The 8,739-nt window shown below is 36.7% G+C and overlaps 2 protein-coding genes across 2 annotated transcripts; both read right to left on the reverse strand.

The window, feature by feature from the left end:
* Nucleotides 1-11: 11 nt before the first annotated feature.
* On the reverse strand, nt 12-1,530 carry LOC148174238 (aromatic-L-amino-acid decarboxylase-like). The gene is made up of 3 exons (XM_088035411.1): nt 1,451-1,530; nt 1,117-1,351; nt 12-1,076 (listed from the first exon to the last, which is right to left on the reverse strand). Exons 1-3 carry the CDS (start codon nt 1,528-1,530, stop codon nt 12-14), a joined length of 1,380 nt encoding a protein of 459 aa, XP_087891537.1.
* A 1,819-nt stretch (nt 1,531-3,349) lies between these two features.
* On the reverse strand, nt 3,350-5,412 carry LOC148174239 (3,4-dihydroxyphenylacetaldehyde synthase 2-like). The gene is made up of 5 exons (XM_088035398.1): nt 5,276-5,412; nt 4,919-5,153; nt 4,749-4,868; nt 4,283-4,701; nt 3,350-4,234 (listed from the first exon to the last, which is right to left on the reverse strand). The coding sequence occupies exons 1-5, from the start codon at nt 5,353-5,355 to the stop codon at nt 3,580-3,582; spliced, it is 1,509 nt and encodes a 502-aa protein (XP_087891524.1). The 5' UTR covers nt 5,356-5,412; the 3' UTR covers nt 3,350-3,579.
* Nucleotides 5,413-8,739: the final 3,327 nt, after the last annotated feature.

The raw sequence follows: 8,739 nt of genomic DNA on the forward strand, positions 1-8,739 counted from the left end.
TTAATTTCTTATTAACTTGCTGGAGTTCGTTTTTTTACTTCTAAATACGTAATTTGGCTTTTTATTTCGTTCCAAGTATAAAGAACGTCATTTTCTTCCGTAAACCGACTACAAATAACGAGTCTGATCATTAATTTTTCATCAAAAAAATAAGGCATTACAAAGACTAATTTCCGGTGCTCTAATTTGTCTAGAAGAATTTCCGTGAACGCGTTTTCTCCTTTTAACCTAAAACACACCAATCCAAGATTTACAGAACATAATTCGAACCGATCATCGCTTTGCACTAGTTCCGAAAAATATTCGGCTAATTTCACTTGCTTCCGGATGTGATTACGCACACCTTCAACTCCATAAATCCTCATAACGAACCATAATTTCAAAGCGCGAAATCGTCGAACATCTGGAATTTGCGAACAAGATAGTCCTTCACCCTTCTTATTAAACAATCTCTCAACATGTGTCGTATTTCTAAACCACAACGCGGAACAATCAGAATTGACAAGTAACCATTTATGCGGGTTAACGCAAAACGAGTCGGCAAAATGAACGCCTTTCATCAAAAATCGGTATTCAGGACAACAGAAAGCAGCCCCTGCATATGCAGCGTCGACATGGAGCCAAACATCAAATTGTCTGCAGATCGGGCCGAGTTCGTTTAAGCAGTCGAAGGCACAAGTTCCTGTGGTTCCCAGAGTCGCTATGACGCAACATGGAGTTAATCCAGCTTCGACATCGTCTTGTATAACTTTAAGAAGTGTTATTCCTCGAAGACTACCATTTCCGTCTGTTGGAAGTAGCCTCATTGGGATTGACGCCAAGATACCGGCTTTTTCAACTGAAGAATTGCATTGTTTAGATGTGTACGCAACTAGTTTTCTCTCGGGGATTTTGAGATTAATCTTTTGATTTTTGGCGGCTAGAAGTGCGATTAAAGTCGATTCGCTTGCAGCATTTTGAATTAGTCCTCCACCGGGTCCATCGGAGTTGTTTAAGAAATGCCGCGGAAGATTTAATAGTTTTGTTAACCAGTCCAACATCTTTAGCTCCAAGGAGTCACAGACAGGGTCTGAAAACTGTAACAAGTTAGTTGTTAGCACTAAATGCACTTTTTACTGATTCGGTGGACAGAACTCCCAAGCCCGATAAAAGAAGTTCTCCAACTATTCCGGGGTAAGAGTTCGCTGTGGGGTAATATGCGTGAAAATTGGGGGAATGCCAGTGGGTAAGACCGGGGATAATAATTCTGTCGACATCTTGGAGAATTGATTCCCAGGTTTCTCCCTTTTGTGGGGTGTCCTTGGGGATGGAATTCTGGAGGTATCCTGGTTGGACGGACGAAACGGGTTGCCTGGGGAGAGAGTGTATATTGAGTTGCCTATCCTACTTAGTAAAAATATCGTGTTTTTTTTGTATAAATTGTTCAAGTTAACTTCATTTCATTACTTACCTTTTTCTTATATTGTCTAAGTAATCGGCGATGTAATCTGTAGCTGCCTTGGCGAAATTTCGAAAATCGTCACTATTCATTGTTGAATTGATTTTCCTCAATTTATGAGTTTCTTTTGTGGTGCCAAGAACACTGATTGGAGGAAGAGCAATCAAAGGGAACACTACACTTTTCCGGACGTACCCCGTCCAGAGCGCGCTAGAACGGAAGTAGTTTTCCTTCCTTCCGCACTAGGATTTATAGTTGCGAGTAAGCCCTTATCAACAGTGGGGCGCGGAGTAGGGACAGTAGCGTTTTAGCAAGGGGAATAGTTTAAAAGAGAGCGCAAAATTAATTAATTCGATTTGGTCAGGATGTCGAATGAAAATATTTTGAAAAACTACAGAAAATTTGGTGGTATTATATGATACTTTCACTCTCTTGAGCACCAAAATTCAAATATTTTAAGTACTTTCATTCCATGGTCATGTTCCTATTACAGTACATCAGGTTTCGTTTTTTTTTGTCATATCATAGAGGAAAAGTTACTTTCTTTAACAATTTGCACCACTATTTTATAATGATGAAAACTATTATGCCTTTAATTGAAAAGAAAGCTACGTACGTGGAAAGTGAAAGCACTTAATTTGATTATTGATTAATCAAGAAAAGCAGATTTTTTTTATTTTAATTTTGTCAAAGATAATCAATTGTAGGTAGACGAATACGTAACCAGCAGGCGGTTTATCAATCTATTGAAGTCCTGCCAAGACTTCAATAGCATGATGACATAATTTTAAGTACTCTGCTATTATTAGAAATTTGAATTCAAAAGAAACGATTCTAAAAACTGCTTATGGAAATGTAAAGAAAAACAGTACTCAATAATAATAAAGAAAATAAAGTCCCGTCCAGATGAATTCAATATTTTTTTTTGGAAGGGCTAACCGACTGTCTGAATAAATTTTGACTTTTTTTAAGCTTTATTTTTCATTCACATCTCCGATAAGTGGCGCCGAACCATTGCAGACGTGCTAAAATGGAACTTGTCATTACCATGTGTATACACCGTGGTCCACGAGTGATAATGAGCCTGACCAAACTCAAACTGCAACCCAACATACATTTTCATAGCATTCGTTGCCAAATTTATATTTACAACAAGACAGCTGTCAGAGTTTCGACAAATTCTTTCACTTAAGACTCGCATGTGGAATCTCTGAAACCTTAAGCAGGTAAAAGCAATGCTAAAACGTAGCAGTCTTCATAAATTAAAAGCATAATAACGTGAGTAGATTGTTCCAAAAAATTTGTCAATTTTGACGTTCATTTCAAATATCTACGACAGCTATGAAAATGTATGTTGGGTTGCAGTTTGAGTTTAGTCAGGCTCATTATCACTCGTGGACCACGGTGTATTGTGTTGTATATCTTATACAGACGAATGCGGATGGTACAGTAGACTCTCGATAATTGGAATTCCGTGGAATCAGTCAATAAGTTCGAATTACTGAGTAGTTTGATTCGAAAGTGTTTTTTTTATATCATTTTTTTCAGGGAATGAAATTTAAAATTCGCCCAATAAATCATCAAAGTCCAACAAGAATTTTTTACTACACAATTCGAATTATAGTCGTGAAACAGTCTCTGTTGGAATTATCGAACGTTCTCGTCATTCAATCTCTTTGTTCTCGTCTCCGTCAGTTACAAGAAAAATTCGTTTTACCGAGTAGTAAATTCGCAGGTTTTGTTCGATTAATCCAAGGAACTCAGGGTTTAGTTCGAATACTCAAAAAATTAGATTTATCCAAGAGTTTTTTGACAGATATAAATAAAATGAATATCAAAAAATCTATACAAGTGTGTGTTGACATTAAGATTTTATTTGATCTTTTCGGGATAGGGAAAGACAAAAATATGTTTATGTGCATTTTGACGTTTTATTTTTCTACTACGTACTATCAGAATTCAACAAAACAGTTTTTCCAAGCACCCAAAGGCTCTGGTTCATAAATAAAAAATCGTTTTTGGTACCTACTTAAAATTGAGGAAATTTTCCCTGATTCAAGTTCCCAATTTATTGACTATAATTAATTATTAAGAAATTTTTGGCTTGATTAAAATTGGAATTTTTACATTATTACATATTTTTATTTATAACCATTCTTTTTCTCACATTCCCAGTTGGCCTGTTCTAGAACTAACATTTCGTACACAACAGGCTTGTCGGAGATTTCCACTTTTTTGATCCCATTGGCCACAACACAAAACTCGTTCCAAGCATACTCCACATGTCGCCTCTCTGTTAACCAACTACATATAGCAAACCGAACCACGTGACGACCCCGGAAGTGTCCAGTAACTACATAAATGTTCTTTCGTTTGTTGATTTCGTCCAAATATTTGACTGTGAGTGAATCATCTCCTTTGAGTTTGAAACAAACTAAACCAAGACTCGAAGAAACCACTTCGAACCGAGAATCCGCTCGTACGAGGTCTTCAAAATATTTGGCAAGAGCCACTTGTTTCCTGACGTGCTTCTGGATTCCTTCCACACCATAAATTCTTAAGACAAACCAGAGCTTTAGAGCGCGGAATCTGCGGCCTAAAGAAATTTGCCAATGGCGGTACTCTGGGGTTAAGCCTTTGTGTTGGTCTTTAAGGTAGATTCTTTCGACGTTGAAGGCTTCGACCAGATGTTTGGCGTCTTTGACCCACAACGCAGAACAGTCGAAATTTACCAACATCCACTTATGGGGGTTGAAGTTGAAGGAGTCGGCGTACTCCACTCCTTTCATTAAGTATCTAAGAAAAGTTACTTGAGAATACAATTTTCCGTGATCGAGGACTTACCTGTACTCAGGACAGGTGAACGCTGTACCGGCGTAAGCCGCATCTACGTGTAACCAGAGATTTTCTTTTTGGCAGATGACACCTAATTCTTCCAGTCTGTCGAAAGCACATGTAGGCGTAGTTCCTAAGTTCACCACAACGTAACAAGGAATCAGCCCCTGTTCTTTGTCTTTTCGTATTGCTTCAGCTAAAGTTTCACCCTCTAGCTCCCCTTTTTCGTTTGCAGGAAGGAGCCGCATGGTCATAGATCCCAAAAGCCCAGCTTTCTCCACTGAAGAGTTCGACTGATCGGAAGAATACGCCACTAATTTACCTTTGATTTCTGCTTCTGAAATTGCTGGTTTCAGACTCCGAATATCTTTAACTGTTTTTTCTTTGGCGGTAAGTAAAGCGACGAAGGTGGCTTCACTAGCAGAGCCCTAAAACACATTGGTCATTGATGGTACAAGTTTTGAGAGCACGTTACTTGAATGACGCCTCCTCCAGGACCTTCCGAACAATTCAGGAACTCTTCGGGGAGGTTGAGGAGCTTCCCCAACCAATTCATCATGGCGACTTCGAGTTCAGTGTAGGCAGGGCTTGCAACCTTTGAAAATACGTTTTACCCTGTGAATACTTCAGTTTTAATTGAATTACCCAGCTCAGTCCGACACATCCAAATCCAGCACTCATCATTTCGCCGACGATGGCCGGAAACGAGTAAGCCGTTGGATAATACGCATGAAAATGTGGTGACATCCAGTGCGTAATTCCTGGCATTATAATCCTGTCGACGTCCTGCAGGACCTCCTGCCACGTCTCTCCAGTTTGGGGTGGTTCATCAGGGATGAGGTCGTTCAAGTAGTTCGGGGACACCCCCGATATCACCGGCCTTTGCTCATTATTATTTGCCGATTACTGTTTATCAGGTGACATCGAAGCGTTTTATTATCAAAAGAGTTATTAATTTTTCGATGCCACCCTATAAATGTTCATTCTTGTTTTTTCCCTTACCGATCTTCTACAGTGTCGATATAATCCGCGATGTAATCCACGGCGGCTTTGGCAAACTCTTTGAATTGTTTAGAGTCCATCTTTCACTTTCTCACTGTCACTTTCACGGAGTACTGAGATTCGTCAGTGGCGCGCACTGCTCTTTTATACCTGGTGCCCTTCGTCGAGCGAATGTGATGCGTCTCATGCAGATTTTTTTCAAAAATGTAGCGGTTTCACGCTCAAGGTGTGCACCTGGGAAAAAACAATTACTATGCACTGCGACCTTGGAATAGAACTGAGTTTCTGGTAGGTTTTTATTGAACTTTTGGAAGAAATGGAAAGATTTCACGCTTGACCGTCCAAATGAGATGCTTGGCTGAAACACTTCCTCAAACGTAAAAACCGATATTCTTGTGAAGAACACGACAATATTAATTTAAAAGATTAGTTTTTGTTTTTAGGTTTCTGGACACTGGCGAAGAGTTCTTAAATGAACGAAAATAAATAAGTAGAAACAATTTGTTATTAATTTGTTTAATGTTTGTTTAATAATGAAATCTAAACCTAATTTTAACTGAATTTACAAATATTTATTGGGAAAAATTAGTTTTCTACAAAATGTTTGTTAAATTAGACGAATGAAAGAGATTACAAATGGAGGCGATTCCATTCAAACATTTTCGGCTATGTTACGTAAAATTATTCTTCAGATACAGTTAATTGTTATTTCGTTCTAGAATTAACATTTTGTCTAGAACTGGTCATTCGCCGATTTCGTCTTCCTTGGTGCTATTGACAACACCACAAAACTCGTTCCAAGCATATTCTACATGTCGCTTTTCTGTTAGCCAACTACAAATAACAAATCGAATGAAATGACGACCCTGGAAATGTCCAGCAATTACAAACATCGTCTTTCGTTTGTTGATTTTGCCCAAAAGTTTGACGGTGAGGGAATCATCTCCTTTGAGTTTGAAGCAAACTAAACCAAGACTTGAAAAAACCACTTCAAACCGAGAATCCGGTCGTATGAGGTCTTCAAAGTACTTGGCAAAAGCCACTTGTTTCCTGACGTGCTTCTGAATTCCTTCGACACCGGAAATTTTTAAGACAAACCATAGCTTCAGTGCGCGGAATCTGCGGAATTTGCCAGTGACGGTACTCAGGTGAAGAGTCATTCTGCTGGTCTTTTAGGTAAATTAGCTCGACGCTGAAGGCTTAGAGCAGGTGCTTAGAGTTTTTGACCCAGAATGCAGAACAGTCGAAATTCACCAACATCCACTTATAGGGGTTGAAGTTAAAGGAGTCGGCGTACTCCACTTCTTTCATCAAGTGCTTAAGAATTAGCAAAATCTTTGAATTGTTTAGAGTTTATTTTTTACTTCTACAGACTTAAGTACTGAAATTTGTGACTGTTGTGCGCTTATATTTACCTAAGAGCCTGCATGCAATGCTCAAATTGTCAAGAAAAGCGCTAATCAGTGAGCAAGGAAACACACTAGTAGTCGACAATGCTTCCAAACATCTGAATAGGAATAAAGCTAATTATGTAGGTTATTGGATAATTTTTTTTTATTAATCTGTTGAGTCCAAAAACCTTATAAATGGATATCTGCTCTTTTGACGGATTTGTGATGTCATAACTCCTATAAGAGTCGACTATTTTGGCTTTAGACCAGCGATTTAACATAATATATTTAACAATGAACTTAATAACCTTTATCGAAACATGATGATTAAGATGTATCTAATACCTTTGTATGCTTACGTGTAAAGTACATCATAATAGTGATGATACAAATAATTCATAATAACATAGTTACTGTTTCATAATAGCATAGTTACCATCTCATAATAGCACAGTTGCCATTAATCCATAATGTTCAACGTTTTTATGCAAACGAAAGCAACTCCAAAGACCAAAATTAAAGACATTCTGAAGATCTGCATTTATTTATATTAATTCTAACATAAAATATCTTGGAAAATGCTTTTCTCGCTGTTTCATCGCGTTCAAAACTTCCGTCAAAAATTGGAAATTTGCAGAACTGTTGAGTGGTAACATTGCCACCTTCGTCCATGTTTCGATAAAGCTTTGTTTGTATTTACTACGGATATTAAGTAATTCATAAAAAACTCGGACGTTAACAAGTAACGTCCTCGTTCATTATGAATTACTTAATATCCTTCTCAAATAAATAGCTATAACATAAAACTTTCCGATTAAACTATATAAAAAGAATGTGTGAAAAATGTGTTGTTTAGTTACATCGAAAACAAATACAATAAAATGTCTTTCTTTAAAAAATGTTTTCGGTTCGTTAATATTTTTTGATTGATTTTGAATATTCTATTAAAACCACAAAATAAATCTTCGGATAAAGCTAGTAAGTCAGATTAGATTATCTACAAAATGACACTATCTTAAACCGCGGTTTAATTGAATTGCAAAATGACGTTCATTCGTTTGTCTAGCAATAAAATAGTGTCACTGTTTGCCTCTAGTTATAAAAAACTGTCAAAATCTGTGAAAAGAAAATGTCAAATCTTGGCACATCTAATTTTAATGCGTTTTATTAGTTAGAGTTAGAAAAAATCTAGGACAAATTACGAAGCAGAAGTATGTTATCACACAACGTGTTGACGTGGACACTAGCACGTCTAGAAATAAAATTCTTCGTCTTTTGCTCCTAGGTTCGTAAAAAGCTATTTTTTCTTGTCTTTGGATGGTCACGAAAGGACAACGAAAAACTATCCAAGCATGAGGGATTGCAGATTAATGTGAAAAATTAGAACATTAAATGCATAAGAAGCTTTTTTGTTATCACAGTCTAATAAAGTTTTTTTAAAAATTTCCGGAATTTAGAATTTCATCCGTTTGGAGCAATCTGGTTGTATGTGGTGGGTAACAAGTTTTTGGGCTACTAACAATGAAACTTTTAATAATCTGATTACCATTAATGTGATGAACATGCATAATAACATTTTTGGAAGCATTGTTAACGTGTTTTAATGAACTCTTTCGTTAGGCGTCATCAATAAGCAAAATGAATTTTCCATGCATTAAAGAAAACGAGAAAGACATTTTTTTTTTAATTATAAGATGTTCACGATTGACAGTAAGTAGCGGTTACAAGCTAATATTAAAATAAGTACATAAAAGCTTAAAGTGTTTAGTTGATTATGATGTTGGAAGGTATGTATTGTATATTGCATTTATCTGATAACATAGTGTGGTATAATAATTATTATTAATGGTCTTCATGGCAAAATGTTGCAAAACGCTTTAATTGTAAAGTAACAGTTTTTGAAGAACGTCAAATCTAGCTAATCATGAGAGAAAACAAATTCAATTTTATGTTATACTCGTATAATCTTTCTAAGATTGGGTTTTATTCAAAGAAAAAAATTGTACAAATAATTTATTGGTTTTACATACATACAAATTTACTCTTTAGGACCAAACACGATTTTCCTAATAT

Source organism: Gnatocerus cornutus, chromosome 5 (genome assembly GCF_029298725.1).
Source record: "Gnatocerus cornutus isolate USDA-ARS CGAHR chromosome 5, icGnaCorn1.1, whole genome shotgun sequence".
NCBI lineage: Eukaryota > Metazoa > Arthropoda > Insecta > Coleoptera > Tenebrionidae > Gnatocerus > Gnatocerus cornutus.

Excerpts from the sequence above, each read along its gene's own strand:
- LOC148174238 (XM_088035411.1), bottom strand. The coding sequence starts at position 1,530 with ATGAATAGTGACGATTTTCGAAATTTCGCCAAGGCAGCTACAGATTAC. Across the intron at positions 1,352-1,450 it reads TTAGACAATATAAGAAAAAG|GCAACCCGTTTCGTCCGTCC; the intron begins GTAAGTAATGAA and ends CTCTCTCCCCAG. Across the intron at positions 1,077-1,116 it reads GAGTTCTGTCCACCGAATCA|TTTTCAGACCCTGTCTGTGA; the intron begins GTAAAAAGTGCA and ends AACTTGTTACAG.
- LOC148174239 (XM_088035398.1), bottom strand. The coding sequence starts at position 5,355 with ATGGACTCTAAACAATTCAAAGAGTTTGCCAAAGCCGCCGTGGATTAC. Across the intron at positions 4,702-4,748 it reads CTGGAGGAGGCGTCATTCAA|GGCTCTGCTAGTGAAGCCAC; the intron begins GTAACGTGCTCT and ends AATGTGTTTTAG. Across the intron at positions 4,235-4,282 it reads TTCACCTGTCCTGAGTACAG|ATACTTAATGAAAGGAGTGG; the intron begins GTAAGTCCTCGA and ends AACTTTTCTTAG.